Source organism: Lampetra fluviatilis, chromosome 26 (assembly GCF_964198595.1).
Source record: "Lampetra fluviatilis chromosome 26, kcLamFluv1.1, whole genome shotgun sequence".
NCBI classification, from domain to species: Eukaryota; Metazoa; Chordata; class Hyperoartia; order Petromyzontiformes; family Petromyzontidae; genus Lampetra; species Lampetra fluviatilis.
Genome location: NC_136300.1, coordinates 10,277,101 through 10,296,000, shown reverse-complemented (window position 1 = coordinate 10,296,000; position 18,900 = coordinate 10,277,101). Strand labels below are relative to the sequence as shown.

The window sequence follows — 18,900 nt, the reverse complement described above, 5'->3', positions numbered from 1 at the left end:
CACGAGAGAGACAAAGGCGGCCGGGCGTGGTGCTGGCCACCCACCCCCTCTTGTGCCGTCCCGGCCTTCATAGGTGCTCGCTACCAGCACTTGCCCCAACAGTTGTGAAGTCTATACGGGGGATCTTTGTCTTTGCATCGTGAGACCCAACCCCCTGCCCCCCGCCCGACACCCCCCACCGTGAGCGATTGCGACGACTTGGGGAAGGCATCCATCCAGCCGTGGATAGACCACGTCTAATCATGACGATTCATGCGACCAGGTGCGTTTGTCCAGAGCCACGTGCTTCTTTGAGGGCCCCTCCTCCCTCCCTCCCGTCGGCCTGTTTTTTATCCAGCAGGGGGATGATCAGAGGAATTTCAGAGCTGCCGCGGCTGATGATGAACACACTGGCACATTGCAACAACCAGTGGGGAGCGGTGGTGCAGCGGTGCAGCGGTTAGCGCTACGCTGCCCTACGAACCTGGCGACCCGGGTTCGATTCCCGCTCACGGCCAACACCCAGTGACGATTATTTGAAGCGGTCAAGGGCCTCCCCTAGGTCGACTTAGCCTCAAATGAGTACTTGGTGCGATGTGTAAATATCGCCACTAGGGAGACAAAGGCGGTCGTGCGCGGTGTTGGCCACCCACACCCTCGTGTGTTGTGCCGGCCGTTTTAGCTGCTCGCTAACAGCACTGCTAATCCTACATAATACACGAGCATAATAAGACTTTGATTCTCCCCCCCCCCATCACCTACACATTCCCCAAGTAGTGACTAATCCCATATCTGCATTTTCCATAAATATGCTAAATCCCTCTGTTGATATGCAAATTTCTTTGTCAAGGCGCCCTCCTCCTCTAACCCAGCTTAAATATACGCTGCCAAGCTTGGTGGTGTTCATTCAGACGCTGTCTTTCTGACAGGTCTGTTCTTCACCTGAGGACGGCTGCTTGCGTTGTGGCCGAAACGTCGTGAGACATATATTTTATTATGTTTAGTTTTAATTATTTTATTATTTCCCTTCTACGTGACTTTACCGAAAGAACCAAGAAGACCTCAAATCAGGTTTCAGAAGCTCATAAATGGGCAAAGACACGCCCCAATGGGCAACGCCATGCCCTCTTCTAGATATGGGCTGATCCGCGCAAGGATTATTTCCTCCAGGACAAAGAACGGTATAATGAAACAGCGTTATAAGAGGCAGCGCTGTAAGGGGTATGCCTGTAATAGGCGACGTTTCGGGCCGTGGCCCTTCTTTATAGTCGGGAGTGTTTATGATTACACCGGCGGCTAGAAAACAAAGACACAATTCAACTTTGGAAGCAGCTCCTGCGTCATTGCTTTATTTTTTTCTTTGAAACAAAGAGCTGTACAAGCATTCAGAACACAGTGAAATATACATTGCCATTCAATACTTGTGGCGTGGTTTCATGCTTATGTGCTCGAGTTGTGGTAACTCCCACCAATAATATATGAAATGATATGGAATCCTAAGGTGTATAATGAGTCGACACATTACCTAGTTACTCTCATAATCAGGTGACATTAAACGTTAAAACCAGTGGCGGCTCCTGCAAAATCTCTCAGGGGGGCAAATGTCTGGATGATTGATAAGGATAAGGTCCACCCATGCAATGGATAAATTAACAGCTTAAGCATGTAAAGGCAACTTCACTTCTTTAATATTAATGAAAAATAAAGTGACTTTTACAATACATCTTGTTTGTTTCTATCTCACTATTATTGCAATCCACTCAGTTTCTTTTATTAAAGATTCCACTAGGTGGCGACAAATAATATTGTTGACTGAAACGTGCTTACGTATGATTACGTAAGCACGTTAGTGCGAGGCCTCCCGGAAGCCATAGAGAATGCATTGCAGCACCCGCCGTTCGAAAAAAAACATCTTTGAATGTAAGTCTATGGGAACACTCTGGGCGATTCTCAGCCAGAGTGAAATCGCTCAAAAAGAGGCGGTACTCCACAGAACGTAGCATGACGCTGATTGGACTATATCCAGAGGCACAGTAACAGCTGAGATTGGTGGTGCGTCGCCCAATCGCCCTAATGAAGAAACTGCCTCTGGTTAAAACTCTCTATGCAGCATTAGGCAGGATTGTGTGCTTTTCTCTCTCTCGACAAAACCATGCTAGTGCACGTGCCGTGCCGTAGCCTAGTTGCTGTTCTGCCATGTGCCGGTGCCACTTTGCGCACATGACGACGAAGGTGACGACGAAGGTGACGGGTGTCGTGACAGTCACTGCACGCTGGTCCACTTGTCGTCGAGTTCGTATCCCTTCATCTTCTCCCGGACGAAAGCGTCGAACTCCTCGTTCAGCGCCACCGTGAACATCGTCTTCCAGTCGCCCACGGTCCCTGCGAGCGAGTGAAGGTGCCATCGTTACAGCCGCTCTGCCCTAAGAAGCTCCCACCCACTCAAGCTCAAGCATGTGGTGCGAAACGTTGGAACATCGGCGCTGTACAAAACACATAGTGGCACAACCACCCATCCCCCCCCCCCCCCAGTATAATTGCTGGAAACTTTACGTGAAAGTAAGTTCAACATGAAATACAAAAATACCTGGGAGCTGGATATAGATTGAGAAAAAACTTCGTAAATCCTACCAGCCAGAGGTTTGCTTACATCCAAAAAGTGCGGAGTGAGCAACACGGAGTATCTGTACGTGAGCCTCGCCCCCCCCCCAAAAAAAATCAGTGGTTGCTGGAGATTACGTCATCGCTTCCGCTGCAACCAGCCAATCGGCTGCCAGGAAAACAATGCTGACGCAAGATGGCTGTCGTTGTGGTATCAAGTCTCCTGCGCAATATGACTGCCGTGACGTAAATGTGAGCGTTGTACGAGCGTGAGAGTTGCTAAACGGGGAGTGGTAGTGGTGATGGTTAGCGGCGCAGCTCACGGGCCAACATCGGTGACGATTATCTGAACCGGTCCTGGGCCTCCCCTAGGTCGACTCAGCCTCAAATGAATACCTGGTGCGGTGTGTAAACATCGCCGATGGGGAGACAACGGCGGCCGGGCGTGGTGTTGGCCGGCCACCCACCCCCTCGTGTGCTGTGTCGGCCTTCATACGTGCTCGCTAACAGCACTTGCCCCAACAGTCCGTTAAGGCTATATGGGGGATCTACGTCTTGGTGTGTAAATATTGGAGTATTACCCTGCGTGGGAACGTCTCCATTTGCACGTGTGAGAAAGTGCATTTTGTGTGTGAGTATCGTGTGCTGTCAGCCTTAAAAGGTGCTCGCTAAGAGTATGTTAAAAAGCTAAATAGATGTTTTTTTCCGTCTATTTGTCGTGACTACGTATGTGTGTGTGATTGTGCACGCGTGTCTATGTGTGTTGGGTGTGTGTCTGTGTGCCTGTCTCCGTATTTGTGATACTGTTTGTCTCTGTGTATGTGTGATAGTGGAGAGCGTTAATGGAGCGGTTAGCGTGATGCGCTACGAAGCCAGTGACCCGAGTTTGATTCCCGCTCACGGCCAACACCAGTGACGATTATCTGAACCAGTCCTGGGCCTCCCCTAGGTCGACTCAGCCTCCAGTGAGTACCTGGTGCGAAGTGTTAACATCGCCACTAGGGGAGACAAAGGCGGCTGGGCGTGGTGCTTGCCACCTACCCCCTCGTGTGCCGTGTCGGCCTTCAGAGGTGCTCGCTAACACATACAAAGATCCCCCGTATAGCCTGAACAGACTATTGGGGCGAGTGCTTTTAGTGAGCACCTATAATGGCCGGTACGGCACACGAGGGGGTAGGTGGCCACACTATGCCCGGCCGCCTTTGTCTCCCTTCATGGCGATGTTTACACACACACAATCACACATCCATCGGCGCACCTCCGCGCACCAAAACTCACCCTTGCGCATGAACTTTTGCCCTCTGTCGAAGTAGGTGGTTGGTGCCTGAGGATGACAAAGATAAAGATTTTATTTTCACACAAGCAGAGTGTCCGAGACAACCCCAAACCAGGCGATTACGACGACTCGTCGGCCTCGTGTTTCGTTCCCACGCTCACGAGGACGCAGACCGGAGCCGTGCCGGACCGGTCAAGGGGCAGGGCCCGGCTCACGTTGACTCTCAACAACCCAGCGAGAAGAGTCTTCACAAACGTTGGGAGGATGGAGCGTGCGCCGCCGCCGCCGCGTGCTCGAAGCCACCGGTGTGACCATCACTCGCATCAGGGCATCGACAGCAGGCCGATCGCGCACATCTCCTTCGCCGAGCCACGTCGTGCGCGCGTGAGCCAACGTCACCCGACAGAGACCCATGGCGATACAGCGAGCTGCGAATCAATTGCTCATCGTCCTAGAATCTCACCCAGACCCAAACAACACTGCACTCAACTTGCTGGCTTTAACATTCCTTCTAGATTTGAAGCTTTCGTGACTGCAAGGATTCATACTCTTAGGTTTTTTCGGTAAAGTCACGTAGGCAAAAATAAATATAATAGAAATAACATTCCTCCTCCTACTCAAACCTCCTACTCAAACAACACCGGTGGTGAAACCATCAGCTGCATCAGGACATCGACAGCAGGCGGATGCGCCACCCCACCTTCACGAATGGAAAATTTAAAGACGCAAGCTATGGTAGAGCGATTATGGCCATACAACCCAAACTCTGGACCGCATAACAAACCACTGTGGTCTACGCTCCTTCAATGGAGGATGAGGAACAGCAAAACACGACACGAACTCTCTCTCTCCTCGACGTAGACCTCGACGTTGGCGTCTCGCTCCTGAACGTATTGCCGATGCCGTGATGCGCACGAGTCGAACAGAACTGGGGTTAGGATCGGGGTCGAGATCATGGCTTGCAGTAGGTTTCGTACCTCGCTGTAGTTGACCATGTTGTTGTTCTTCATGCTGGAGAAGCTGCAGTGGTCCACCACGGCCTTCAGCTTTTCGGCGTCCAGCTTCTTGCCGAGGAAGGTGGCGATGCGAGTCACCGAGCCTGCCAGGTCCGGGGGGGGGGGGGTCCGGGTGGATTGGGGGTGGCGGGGGTGGTTTGTGGTTTAGCGAGTGGATGTGTCGGTGGGGAGATGTTCACTGCTTCGCCTGGTGTACAGAAGGAGGTCGAGGGTTCGACCCCGACGCCTGCTGTATATTTGGAGTTTGCGTGTCTCTCTCTCCTCGTGGTCGCGTGTATTTTTCTCCGGGTCCTCCGGTTTTTCCCTCCGCATTGAGAAACACGCGTTTAGAGTATTTGACTGCTATACAGTTCCACATCGATAAGCCACTTCGTTGAGCTATGTAGCTCAGTGGGCCCTACCTGGAAATATTAAAATAGTTGGTTCGTTAGTAGCCTCCCCTAGATTGACTCAGCCTTATACATGATTACTTTGTGCGATGTAACATCAGCGCTGAGAAGACAAAGGCGATCAAGGCGTGGCATTGACCACTCACGTTCCCCCCATGTACCGTTCCTGCTTTCATAGGTGCTCGCAAACAGCACTCGCCCCAGCAATGTGCTATAGACATACAAGGGATCTTCGTCGTTGAGTGCCTAAGTGAGTCGATGTGTAATCCAGTGAGTGGATGGTTGTATGTATGTATGTTGAACTTCTTTCGGACTGCACCAAGCCAACCGTGCTAATCAGATTTGCGGGAGTGAAGAAATGTGTGATTTGATGGGCGATTGAGTGGGTGAATACGTACTGTATGTGAGTTGTGAGTGCAGTGGGGAGTGAGCGAGTGGGCGGTTATTATGAGTGACCACATACGAGTGGGTGGGTGACTGAGTGGATGTGTGGGAAAGTGACTGGCTGAGCTGTTGATTGAGTGATTGGGGTGGGTGAGTGAGCGAGCGAGCGAGGGAGCATCTCGTACTTTGTACAAGTCTTCATAGGCGATGAATATTATGTTGGCTTTGTCTCTCACGTCCATCCAGGTCTTGATGTGCTCGAACCAGGACCCAAAGGAAACTGCATCATCGGCAAAATGTGGAGGGAGAGGTTAGCACGGTTGGCTACGTAGGTTGCGAAAAAAGTTCCACATACATACATACAAACTCATTACCGTCACAAGTGAGCCTCAAGTCACTCACGCTCTCGGTCACAAGATCCAACAACTGAAATATTTATACTCTTTGGCAGGGGCGGTTTCTTCATTAGGGCGATTGGGCGACGCACCACCAATCTCAGCCGTTACTGTGCCTCTGGATATAGTCCAATCAGCGTCATGTCACGTTCTGTGGAGTACCGCCTCTTTTAGGGCGATTTCCCTCTGGCTGAGAATCGCCCCGTGTGGTCCCATAGACTTACATTCAAAGATGTTTTTTTTCGAAAGGCGGGCGCTGCAATGCATTCTCTATGGCTTCCGGGAGGGCTCGCACTAACGTGCTTACGTCATCATACGTAAGCACGTTTCAGTCAACAATGTTATTTGTCGCCACCTAGTGGAATCTTTAATAAAAGAAACTAAGTGGATTGTAATAATAGTGAGATAGAAACAAACAAGATGTATTGAAAGAGTCACTTTATTTTTCATTAATATTAAAGAAGTGAAGTTGCCTTTACATGCTTATGCTGTTAATTTATCCATTGCATGGGTGGACCTTATCCTTATCAATCATCCAGACATTTGCCCCCCCTGAGAGATTTTGCAGGAGCCGCCACTGCTCTTTGGTTCTTTCGGTAAAGCCACGTAGGTAGAAAAATAAAACAAAATAAAAATAATATATCACGAAGTTTCGATCGCAACACAAGCGGTCGTCCTCATGAGGAAAAAAATAATCTAACAGTTCCACTGTGACTTTACCGAAAGAACCAAAGAGTATGGATTCCTGCAGCCACGAAAGCTTCAAATCAAGATTGAAATATTTATGTTTTGTGCTTTTTAGATGATACTGCGAAACAATAAATCGCCTGGTTGTTGGAGAATACAAATGACGAAACTCATACGTGGACAGTCGCATCTTTGAAATATCCATCTCTCCACATTAAAATATATCGTAGTGTTCTTTACACATCCCACCAGGCGCACACGCACGGCCTTCTGGGAGTCAGCGGCAGCATTGCTTTCAGGAGAAGTCCAAGTGGTTTGGTTTCGACGGCGCAGGGTCTCATCAGAATCAGGTTTGTATCGAAATATATGCTCACGTTGCTCTCCTGTCACCATAACTACCCCACCACTTGCAATAACCCCACTCTTTATTTTGACCACTATCTTAGTAAATACTATTTTATTATTATAATATTGTAAAGCGCCTTGGATTAAGGCAGTATATATATATTTTTTATATATCAAATTATATATCCACCAAACGTCACTGACCAGCGTGATGATGTACGCTTAAACAATCCTCATGACCCAACGTGGTGTGGGGAAGACGCCTTCCATCCAGCAGTGGAGGTGTGGATGACGAGTAACGTCTGATCGCAATTATCCGTGCATGTATGCTGCCCTTCTTTCGCACCGTACGTGGCCAGCCGTGCTAATCGGAGGCGTGATGGTTTTCCGACACACTGGGATCATGCGTGGGGCGTTCACAGGTAAAGTGCTGGGAGCAGTTGCACACGAAGCACAAATGAGGTGAACAAACCCTTGCCCTACTGCTTCTATCCATGCCACTCAAGCGAAGGTGTTCAGCTTGACACTTGACTTAGGCAGTGACAACAATATCGGCTTAGTTTCTCTTCAACAATCGTGACATCGGGCAACCAAATCAAGTTTTTTACAGATTTCTACAAATCTCTTTAAACTCTCCCTTCACTCCCTCTTTTTCTACTCCACTCCACATTTTTCTCCCTCCACTCCGTCCCTCTCTACTCCACTCCACATTCTCTCCCTCCACTCCCTCCCTCTCTACTCCACTCCACATTATCTCCCTCCACCCCGAAAACAGTGCACGGCAAACAAACAGGAAAGGGGAAAAGCAGCTCCGCCTGCGCAGACAGCAGCAGCAGAAGTGCGGGAGCAGCAGAAGCAGCAGCAGCCTCAGGCGCCGCCGCCGCGGCAGCAGCTGCAGCAGCAGCAGGCGCCACCACCGCGGCAGCAGCAGCGGCAGCAGCAGCAGACCTCCACCGACTCTGCTGATGGCCACGCGCAGCCAATGACTGACGGCGGGGAAGATGGTTTCACCGTCGTTGAGTCGAGAAAGCGGAAGGCGAGAGGAGGCAATGCGGGGGGGGGGGGCGCGGTGGCACCCTTCCAAAACGCGTGGCCGCCGCCGCCGAGAAAGACAACAGCGACAGTGACGAATGGGACAACCGCCCAAACGCAACAGCAGGGCGCGGCGGTGAGGCCGAGCCACAGGGTAAGGTTATCGTCATTGACGAGGCCCACCCGCCGGTTGATGCCGAGGCTGAGGGGCGACCACCAGACCCGGACTCGGCTGCCCCGGAAGGGGGGGGGGGTGCTGGAAGCCACCGATGAGCCCGCCGATGACACGGCGCTCGGGGGTGACGACCAGCTCACCTCCTCACCCGACCAGGTGAGGGAGGCAGAGGCCGCAGAGGGGAGCCGGCCCGAGTTGGAAGACACCTCCGATCGGCACGGTGCGTTGGAAGAGGTAACCACCGAGCCTCACACGAGCGTGCCGGGAGACTCAGAGGACGGAGAGTCGGAGTTATAGATAGAAGACAACTTGAGTGAGGGGAGCTACTTACATGTTAAGAAGAAATGGGATTACACACCCGGCAAGATTGTCGAATTCCTCCGAACTAGTTACAAGAAGCGGGGGGTCGACGTTGGAGATTCTTTCCCTGATGCGCAGGCCTTCTTGAAGGTCGCGCAGACAATCATGAGCGACATGGAAAAGCACAAATGCACCCCGCAGGAAGGCAATCGGCTGAGGGGTTTCATGCAGAAAGCAAGAAAGGGGAGCATGTCCCAACCGGAGTGCCCCCCCGCTGATGCTGTTGCTGAAGCCGACGCCTAAAGCCATGGCTTCCTCAGGTGTAAGGATCGCGAGTTTAAACTGCAACGGAGCTCGAAGCGATCAGAGGTGGCACCGCATCTGCAGCTTCATTAGCGAGCAGAAAGCGGATGTGACGTTTCTGCAAGAAATGCACCTTGACGCAACTCTGCAGGCCCAGCGCCAGCACCTCTTGGGCAGCCAGACCTTCTTCAGTCACGGAGAAGACAACCGCGCTGGGGTTGCAATTGTGTTTAGTCCAAAGTTTCTCCCGGAAGGCGTGGCCTTCAGAGAGATCCAAAAAGGCCATCTGATATCTGTAGACTTCGTGTTAAACAACACGAGGCTACGGTGTTTCAACGTTTATGCGCCGAGTAAGACCAGTGAGAGGAAACGCTTTTTCTCTGGCACACTGCGGAATGCCTTGGAGGCAGGCAGTGCGGACGGGGTGCTCACGGTCGTGGGGGGAGATAGGAACTGCACCCTCGACCCGGCTCTCGACCGCAATAGTGCTGAGCCCAACCGGAAACCGCACGGCCATTAGCCGACATGGTGCAGCAACTGGGTTTGCTCGACACGTGGCGACTGCAACACCCAGGCCAGAGGCAATACACTTGGTGCCGCGCGGGCCTGCAGGGGAGGATGAGCCTCGCCAGGCTGGACCGGCTGTACATCAGTGCGGACAGCGCTAACCGGCTCGGGGGCAGCAACATCACCCCGTCCGGTTTCTCTGACCACCAACTGGTCTCAGCACTGCTGCGAGTCCCCAGGGAGAGGCGTCGCTGCCCCTACTGGAAACTCGACGTGCAGCTGCTTGAGGACGAAAATTTCACGGAGGCATTCGGGGCCTGTTGGTCACACTGGGCAGCAACTAGGAGCAGTTTCAGCTCTGGTCAGCGATGGTGGGAACACACTAAAGCGCAAATTAGGGCCCTCTGTCTACAGCTTTCGAGCCAGCACGCCGCCGCCAAGGAGGAGACGGTGAAACACCTGGCGAGCGAGCTGCTGCTGCTCGAGGCTGAGATGGGCTCGGCCCAGGACGCGCACAACAACGAGGGCGAGGTGCTGCTGGAGAAGCGGCGACTTTTTAGGGCCGTCACGGACCAACAGGCACATAGTTCGTTTGTGCACAAAAGGTGCAACACCTGGCACAGACGGATTCTCCCTCAAAGTATTTATTTAGGCTAGGCAATAGACCCTCGAGCAATGAGAACAACATTTCAGGGTTGCTTACCCCAGAGGGGGAGACAGCAACTGCCGAGGGGGAAATTGCTAGGATCGCGAAGGACTTCTATTCACACCTGTTCAAGGCTGAGTACGTACAGGACGAGGCGGTTGAAGAACTACTAGCTGCGGGCCCTACTCTGGGGGACGCGGAGAGAGACGAACTGGAAAGCCCCGTCACCCTGGAGGAGCTGCACACTGCCATGAAAGGTCTGGCAGCTGGCAAATCCCCAGGGATCGATGGGCTGCCAGTTGAGTTCTACGAAACCTTCTGGGATGTACTCGGCCCTTGCCTGCTGGGGCTGCTGGAGGAGAGCCTGCGGGACGGGGAACTCCCGCAGAGCTGCAGGAGGGCGGTGGTCACCCTGCTGCCTAAGAAGGGGGACCTGCGTCGCATAGAAAACTGGCGTCCCGTCTCCCTCCTGTGCGCCGACTATAAAATATTCGCCAAGGCGCTGGCAAACCGCCTCAAAGAGGTGGTGGGTCAGCTCGTGCAACCCGAGCAGGCGTATTGCATCCCCGGCCGCTGCATCTATGACAACATCGGCACGGTCAGGGATGTGATCTCCCTCGCGGATATGCACGACGTGGATGCAGGTCTCCTATTCATGGACCAGGAAAAGGCGTTCGACAGGGTAAGCCACGAGTACCTGAGAAGACTGCTCCTCTCCTTCGGGTTCGGCCAGAACTTCACGGCACACGTGCACCTCCTATATACGGGCATATCCAGCCTCATAAAAATCAATCAAAGGCTTGGCTGCCCTGTTCCCATGACAAGAGGAGTCAGGCAGGGGTGCCCTCTCTCGGGGCTCCTCTACACCCTGTCCCTTGAGCCGCTCTTGCGACGCCTGAGAAACACCTTGTCCGGGTTCGAGGTCCCGGGGCCGGAGAACGCAGTCATAAAGCTCTCCGCATATGCGGACGACGTATGCGCCGTGATCAACGACGCGCAGGACGTCGCTGCACTCTGCCGGGCGGTGGAGGTCTATGAAAAGGCCTCCTGCGCCAAAGTCAACTGGCGGAAGTGTGAGGCGTTATGGATGGGGTCACAAGGTGCAGTGAGTTCCGTGCTCCTCCCAGGCGGAGTCACCTGGCAGGGTGAGGGTGTGAAGTATCTCGGAGTGTACCTAGGGAAGCCCCAAGTCGTTCACAAAAACTGGACCGAGATGAGCGACGTATTTGATGCTAAACTGAGAGCGTGGGCACATCTCGCCCCACAAACGTCCTTCAGGGGGAGAGTGCTCATAGGGAATAACCTGGCAGCCTCGGTGCTGTGGCACAGAGCCAAGGCCCTCCAACCCCCGGGCTGGTTACTCACGAGGGCGAACAGGTCGCTTGCCCACTTTGTCTGGAACGGAAAGCACTGGATGAGGCCAGGGGTCCTCTGCCTGCCGGTGGGTGAGGGCGACCAGGGCCTGGTAGACGTCACCGCTCGAGTGATGAGCTTCAGGCTCCAGGCTGTGAGAAACTTGCTATATGAACAAGAAGAGCTGCCCCGGACGTCGCTGGCCCTCGCCCTGCTGAGAAATGCGGGCGGGCGGCTGGGATATGGGAGGGAGCTCTTCCTTATGGACCTGACCCGAGTCGATTGCACCGGACTGCCGGGCTATTACCAGAGCCTGTTGGAGGCGTGGCGGAGCCTGGAATGGAGCAGGGCAAGCCCGCACCACGGCCTTAACGGCTTCATGACCGAACCCCTGTTCCCAAATAGCCTCCACGATGGAATCAGGGAGGAGGGAACGCTGGCCCTCCGTTTCGCCTCGGCAGGAGTGCGAACGGTTAGGGATCTTGTGAAGAGCCAGGACGGCCGCTCCAAATGGAAGAACGCGGCTGAGGTGAGCGGCGCCGCTGGGCTCCGCTCCATGATGGCCGGAGAAAAGTTGTTGCGAGAGGCGATCGCGGCGATGCGGAAGCTGCGTTTGCAGCTAGAAACGCCAGGAGACAGCGGCGCCGCACGGCCGCCGCCCTCCTCCTCCCCCCCCTCCCCTCCCCCCGTTTTCCAGGAGTTGCGCGTCTCCTGCATCCAGCCCCCCGGGCGCTGTGAGGCAGGGAGGTTTCTCAAGCTCGCGAACTGCAGAGACGTGGCCCTCAAGGGCGCCTCCAAGCGGGTGCTGTACGACTGCTGCGTCAAAACACTGCGGTGTCGAGAGCTGGAAAACCTACCGGACACGAAGTGGAGGGAGTTCTCCTCTCCCTTGATCGACACCACCCCCCAGTGGAAACAGCTCTACAAGGCCCCCGTTGCAAAGCGCAGCGGGGACCTCCAGTGGAGGCTGGCGCACTGGACGCTGCCCTCGGCGGCGTGGATCAGCAAGGTCACCCCGGGGGCATCAGACCTGTGCGTGTTCTGTAGCGCGAGGGAGGACCTCGCCCACCAGTACGTGGGGTGCTCGCGGCTGGACCCGCTGTTCAGACTCCTGGGAGCCGTTTTTAAGAAATTGGGGGTGCCCTTCTACAAGAGCGTTTTTATATGCGGGGTACCGTACCGGGCGGACAAGCGCCACATCCTGGCAAACTTTGTCTGCGCGCAAGCCAAGATGGCAGTATACAAAACGCGAAAAAAGAAACTGCGAGGTGACACGGACGATAGTTGTTCAGCGGAGGCAACGCTGAAAGGTCTGCTGAAAGCGAGGCTCCGGCTGGAGCACGCGTACTTTTCCCAGGTTGGAGATGCGCACGCCGTGTTCCAGGAGCGGTGGGGGGCCGGTCAGGCCCTCTGCACCAACACGAATGGTGAATTGACCTTCACTTTTTAATGATCTAGTCGAAACGGCCGTTAGACGCGGCGACGCGGGCAGGACGTATGCGGCGGTGCAGCGCGCGTGGTGGAGCGGAGCGCGTGACAGTCCGGCCGTGCGGCGCACGCGCCTGGCAGTGCGGCACATGTGCTGAGGTGTGGCGCACGCGGCGGTCTAAATAATGTGGTGTGTGCGCGGCGGTGTGGCGCGCTTGGCGGCACGGGACACGCGCCGCGGTGTGTCACGCGGAGTGAGGCGGCGTGACGCACGTGGCATAGTGTAGCGCGCGCGGTGGTGCGGCACTCACTCAGCGGTGTGACGCACTTGGCGGCGCGGCACATGTGCTGAGGTGTGGCGCACGCGGCGGACCGAAAATGTGCGCACGTGCGTGGCGGTGTGTCGCACCAGGCGGTGCGGCGCACATGCCGTGGTGTGGCGCAGGGCGTTGTGGCACGCGTACCTGTGGCGTGACGTGCGCGTCGCAGTATGGTGCATGCGGTGGTGTGACACACGTGTCGCGGAAATCTCGCGGGGTGGTGGCGCGCGCGCAGCTGTGTGGCACACGTGACGTGGATGAATGTGCACGTGGCGGTGTGGCTCGCGCGGTGGCGTGGCGCACGGGCCGCGTTGTCTAGCGGTGGTGATGTTACCGATGACTGTGACCTCGAACCATCAGGGGAGGAAGTGTGGAATAAGCGGGGGGGGGCCCTGCCAAGCAAAGAGGTGCCAAAGCTCGAAATGACACAGCGCGTCGGATGCTGTTGCGCGGCCGGTGCGTGGGGATTGTGGTGCCGGCGTTGCGCGTCGCGGGGCGGCGGTGGGATGGTGAGCTGTGTTTTTTGGTGTGGCCATTAAGGCTTGAATATTGCAAAATTCCAGGGCAATTTGCCGCTGGTGAATAAACTTATATAAAAGTCTGTACTCCACTCCACATTCTCTCCCTCCACTCCCTCTCTACTCTACTCCACTCCACATTCTCTCTCTCCCTCCACTCCCTCTCCCTCTACTCCACCCCGCATTCTCTCCCTCCACTCCCTCCCTCTCTACTCCACTCCACATTTTCCCCATCCTCTCCACTCCCTCTCCCTTTCGCAATCCCTCCGCGTGCTCACGTTTTTCGTGCATGAAGTCCGACACGAAGCCCTCGAACGACTCCGGCTTGCGTAGGAATTTCGCCATGTTGTGAAAGTGGTAGAACGATATGATCGTGTCCTTGGGGTTGCGGTACACGTAGACGACCTGAGGGATAGGGGGGCCGCAGAGAGGAGGGACAGGGGGGTTCATAAAAATTGAAGGGAGCAGTCAGGATACCCTCCCTCCTCCGCCTCCCCACCACCTCCAAAATGTACATTGGGGAACGGCGACACGTGGAGAAAACAATGATGTAGGTGTGCGGGTGGTGGTGGTGATGGTCGTGATGATGGTCATGCGTCGGGGTAGTGGTGGTGATGGGTCAGATAATGCACGAGTAGTGTACACACGAGGATTCTTCTATAGACTGATGCAGCTTATTGGAGCAAGTGCTGCCAGCGAGCACTTACGGAGGCCAGCACAGCTACGAGTGTGCGGGTTGCCAACGCCACAGCCGGCCGCCTTTGTCTCACCAGTGCTGATTTTTACACACAACCGCCGTTCACCACTAAGCGCCGGTGACGTCACCATGGCGCTTGTGCCAGGCTAGGTGCGCTTTGAGGACCACGTGAAGCATCGAAAGCCCGCTACCAGGAGGTCACGGGACACACCCAGGTATCGCGGGTTAACTAAGATGATTGACAGATGCACCAACTATCCTCCACACTTTACCAACTTGTTTTGCGTTTTAGCCGCCCAGTGCTCTACTTGCCACAGAAGCCGATCTTGAAACCGCTGGTACCGGTCATCGGCAAGTCTACTCGGCTCTACATCCTTCTGTTCCACGTCAGTCCATCTCTTCTCTATGCTCGGGCCTTGCCCGTTTAGCTCATTCAAAGACAAAGATCCCCCAGTAACAGCCTTAACATGCTGTTGAAGCAGGTGCTGTTAGCGAGCACCTATGAAGGCCGGCACGGCACATAAGGGGGCGAGTGGTTGGTAACCACGCCCGGCCGCCTTTGTCTCCCGAGTGGCGATGCTTACACACCGCGCCAGGTTCTCATTTGAAGCTGAGTCGATCTAGGGGAGGCCCGGGACCGTTCAGATAATCGTCACCAGTGTTGACCGTGAGCGGGAATCGAACCCGAGTCGTCCGGGTTTATAGCGCAGCGTGCTAACCGCTACACCACCGCTCCCCACACACACAACAACAACAACCGCCATTCGCCAGTAAGCGGCGGTGACGTCACCACGACGCTTGTGCCAGGCTATGTGCACCTTGAGGCCACGAACGCCCACTGGCAGGCGGTCACGGGGCAGACCCAGGTGCCACAGGTCGACTGACTGAGATGACCGTGATGACCGGCTGATGCACCACCTGCGCCCCCTACTGTGCCAACTTGCTGTGCTTTAGCCACGCGGCGCTCCGCTCATTGTTGTGAGCATCGCTCCTCTGCCCTCTGTTGTTGCTGGAGGGCGACTGCCTCCAACTGCCCAGTAGCTTCCTTCACAAGCCTCCTCCACAGAGGCCGATCTTGACACCGCTGGTACCAGTCATCGGCAAGTCCACTCAGCTCCACGTCCTCCTGTATCACATCACTCCATCTCTTCTCGAGCCCGTGCCACACACCCACAAAGATCCACCGTATAGCCTTAACAGACTGTTGGGGCAAGTGCCGTTAGCGAGTAGAACCTATGAAGGCCGGAACGGTACACGAGGGGGTAGGTGGCCAGCACCACGCCCGACCGCCTTTGTCTCCCCAGTGGTGATGTTTACACACCGCACCACGTATTCATTTGAGGCTGAGTCGACCTAGGGGAGGCCCGGGACCGGTTCAGATAATCGTCACCGGTGTTGACCGTGAGCGGGAATCGAACCCGTGTCGCCGGGTTCGTAGCGCAGCGCGCTAACCGCTACACTACCGCTCCCCACACCCACACACACCCAGGCACACCCACGCACGTGCACGCTCACCTTGCCCTTGCCCTGCATGATCTGGGTCGGCGCGAAGGTGGCGTACACGTGGGTGGTGGCCAGCCGAGGAGACTCGCGGTTGTCCAGGTAGCCGGGGGCCGTGGCCAGCTCGAGCCACGGCGCGCGCTGCCAGTTTGGCACCGACTCCACTTTTGAGATGTCACCGTCGTTCAAGATGAGACTCAGGATCTCCTGCATCCACGTGGTGCCTGGGTGGGGGAGGGGGCAGGGAGGGAGGGGGGAGGGGCGGTGGGGTTGAGTTGAGTACACTACGGTGCTAATCGGAGATGTATGTGTGTGCGCATGATGGACTTCTTTCGCGCCGTACGTAGCCAACCGTGCGGGGGAAGGACAATAAACTAAACACACAAAAGCAGTTTTAAAGACATGTGCTGTCAATCTAAAATGTGTTTGCAATCTTCGTGCCCGGAGGGGGGGGGGGGGGGTACCAGTGTCACGTGACGGTGCACCCATCCTGGCACACAAGCGTCGTGATTGCCATCGCTGAGTGGCGAATGGCGGTGGCTTTGTTGTTGGCATTGTTGTTGTGTGTGTGTGTGCTTGCGTCTAGAGACGCACACGTGTGTGTGTGTGTGCTTTTGTCAGTGTGCATGGCCGTACGTGTGTGTGTGTATGGTCTCTGTGTGTACCTCTGTTTGTATATGTCTCTGCAAGTCGCTATGTGTACACGCACACGTGTGTGTCTGCGTCTAGGTCGACTCAGCCTCAAATGAGTACCTGGTGCGGTGCGTAAACATCGCCGCTAGAAAGACAAAGGCGGCCGGGCGTGGTGTTGGCCACTCACCCCTCGTGTGCCGTGCCGGCCTTTATAGGTGCTCGCTAACAGCACTTGTCCCTACAGTCTGTTAAGGCTATACGGGGGGTCTTTGTCTTTATATCTGTGTATGTATGCAGTTGTGTGTATCTCTGTGTCTGCACATCATGGATATCGGTAGTTCAGTGGTTGACTCGGTGCGCTACGAACCCGGCGACCCGAGTTCGATCACGGTCAACACCAGTGGCGATCATCTGAACCGGTCCTGGACTTTCCCTAGGTCGACTCAGCCTTAAACGAGTACCTGGTACTCATTTACTCGGGCCACACAGGCAAACTGGGCGTGGTGGTGGCCACCCAACGACCCTTTTGCGCGGCGTTCCAGCCCTCGCAGGTGGCTCGCAAACAGCGCTTGCACCATCAGCCGTCGTGTACGACACGGGGGGGGGGGGGGCGTTGTCTTTGTAGCTCGGCAATGCCTGTAGTTTATTGAGTGTCCCTGTGTGCATGTGGGTCATGTGTGTGTCTCTCTCCCCCCACCTCTCTCTGTGCAGGATGCCTCTGTCCCTCTATGCCCCTGCGTGTGTCTCTCTGTATGCCCCCCCCACCTCTCTCTCTGTGTATGTCTCTCTGGCCCTCTGTGCCCCTGTGTCTCTCTGTGTATGCCCCCCCCACCTCTCCATCTGTACAGGATGCCTCTGTCCCTCTGTGCCCCTGCGTGTCTCTCTCTGTACGCCCCTCCCCCACCTCTCTCTCTGTACAGGATGTGTCTCTGTTCCTCTGTGCCCTTGCGTTTGCGAGCGCGTCCCTCCTTACCGGACTTGGGGTAGGTGACGTTAAAGACGTCGTCCTCACGCACGGGGAACTTCTTGGTGTACGCGAGCCCCTCTCGCGAGATGATGTCCCCGGGGAACAGGCAGCCGTCGACCTCCAGAACGGCGTCCGTCATGTCGACGTCTTCTGCAGGCGGGTCCATCGCTACTCGCTGTGTCGTCTCGGCTCTCTCACGCGGCGGGCAGTAAAATAGATCCGTTACCCAAACTTGGCAAAGACGGCGAATGGGCGAGGGGGCTCGCTTCACCCTTTTTATACGGTCCGCTGCCCACGTGACACGACGTCACAGTGCCCCGGGGAGGGTCGGGGGGAGGGGTCTCTGATGCTCTCCACGTGGTCCCCGTATCAGGTGATACGAAGCAAAAAAAACAAGTGTTTTCTTTTTACAGCCTTTCCCAATAATGATTAATGGTTTTTTTTTGTTTAACAGCACGCCACGAGGAATGTGCAAGTCTCGAGGATTCATGTACTGTTATCGATTAGACACAATGTGTATCGATGATATCCATCGTGGGTCGGAGAGAGAGGGAGGACCACGTGCGTTTATAGAACGCACGCTTCAGAGGTTTGGAGGGTTGGCGGCCGTTGGGGCGGGTGGCAGACGCGAGATTGGTACGCGTCAGAGGGCCATGTACACCGTGGAGATGGAGCGATGAAATCAGCTGGTGTGCGTGTGCTGGAGGGATTGCTGGGGGAGCGGTGGTGCAGCGGTTAGCGCTAAGCTGCCATACGAACCTGGCCACCCCGGTTCGATTCCCGCTCACGGCCAACACCCAGTGACGATTATCTGAACCGGTCGTGGGTTTTCCCTCGGTCGACTCAGCCTCAATTGCGTACGTGTGCGCGGTGTGCAAACATCGCCACGAGAAAGACAAAGGCGGCCGGGCGTGGTGCTGGCCACCCACCCCCTCTTGTGCCGTCCCGGCCTTCATAGGTGCTCACTACCAGCACTTGCCCCAAAAGTTCTGTGAAGTCTATACGGGGGATCTTTGTCTTTGCATCGCGAGACCAAACCCTCTGCCCCCCGCCCGACACCCCCCACCGTGAGCGATTGCGACGACTTGGGGAAGGCATCCATCCAGCCGTGGATAGACCACGTCTAATCATGACGATTCATGCGACCAGGTGCGTTTGTCCAGAGCCACGTGCTTCTTTGAGGGCCCCTCCTCCCTCCCTCCCGTCGGCTTGGTTTTTATCCAGCAGGGGGATGATCAGAGGAATTTCAGAGCTGCCGCGGCTGATGATGAACACACTGGCACATTGCAACAACCAGTGGGGAGCGGTGGTGCAGCGGTTAGCGCTACGCTGCCCTACGAACCTGGCGACCCGGGTTTGATTCCCGCTCACGGCCAACACCCAGTGACGATTATTTGAACCGGTCAAGGGCCTCCCCTAGGTCGACTTAGCCTCAAATGAGTACCTGGT

The 18,900-nt window shown here is 55.5% G+C and overlaps 1 protein-coding gene across 1 annotated transcript; it reads right to left on the bottom strand.

Moving 5' to 3' along the window:
• Positions 1 to 2,101: 2,101 nt before the first annotated feature.
• On the bottom strand, positions 2,102 to 17,617 carry LOC144942202 (3-beta-hydroxysteroid sulfotransferase-like). The gene is made up of 7 exons (XM_078868959.1): positions 17,458 to 17,617; positions 15,867 to 16,075; positions 13,933 to 14,059; positions 5,832 to 5,925; positions 4,834 to 4,966; positions 3,859 to 3,904; positions 2,102 to 2,361 (listed from the first exon to the last, which is right to left on the bottom strand). Exons 1-7 carry the CDS (start codon positions 17,615 to 17,617, stop codon positions 2,243 to 2,245), a joined length of 888 nt encoding a protein of 295 aa, XP_078725085.1. The 3' UTR covers positions 2,102 to 2,242.
• Positions 17,618 to 18,900: the final 1,283 nt, after the last annotated feature.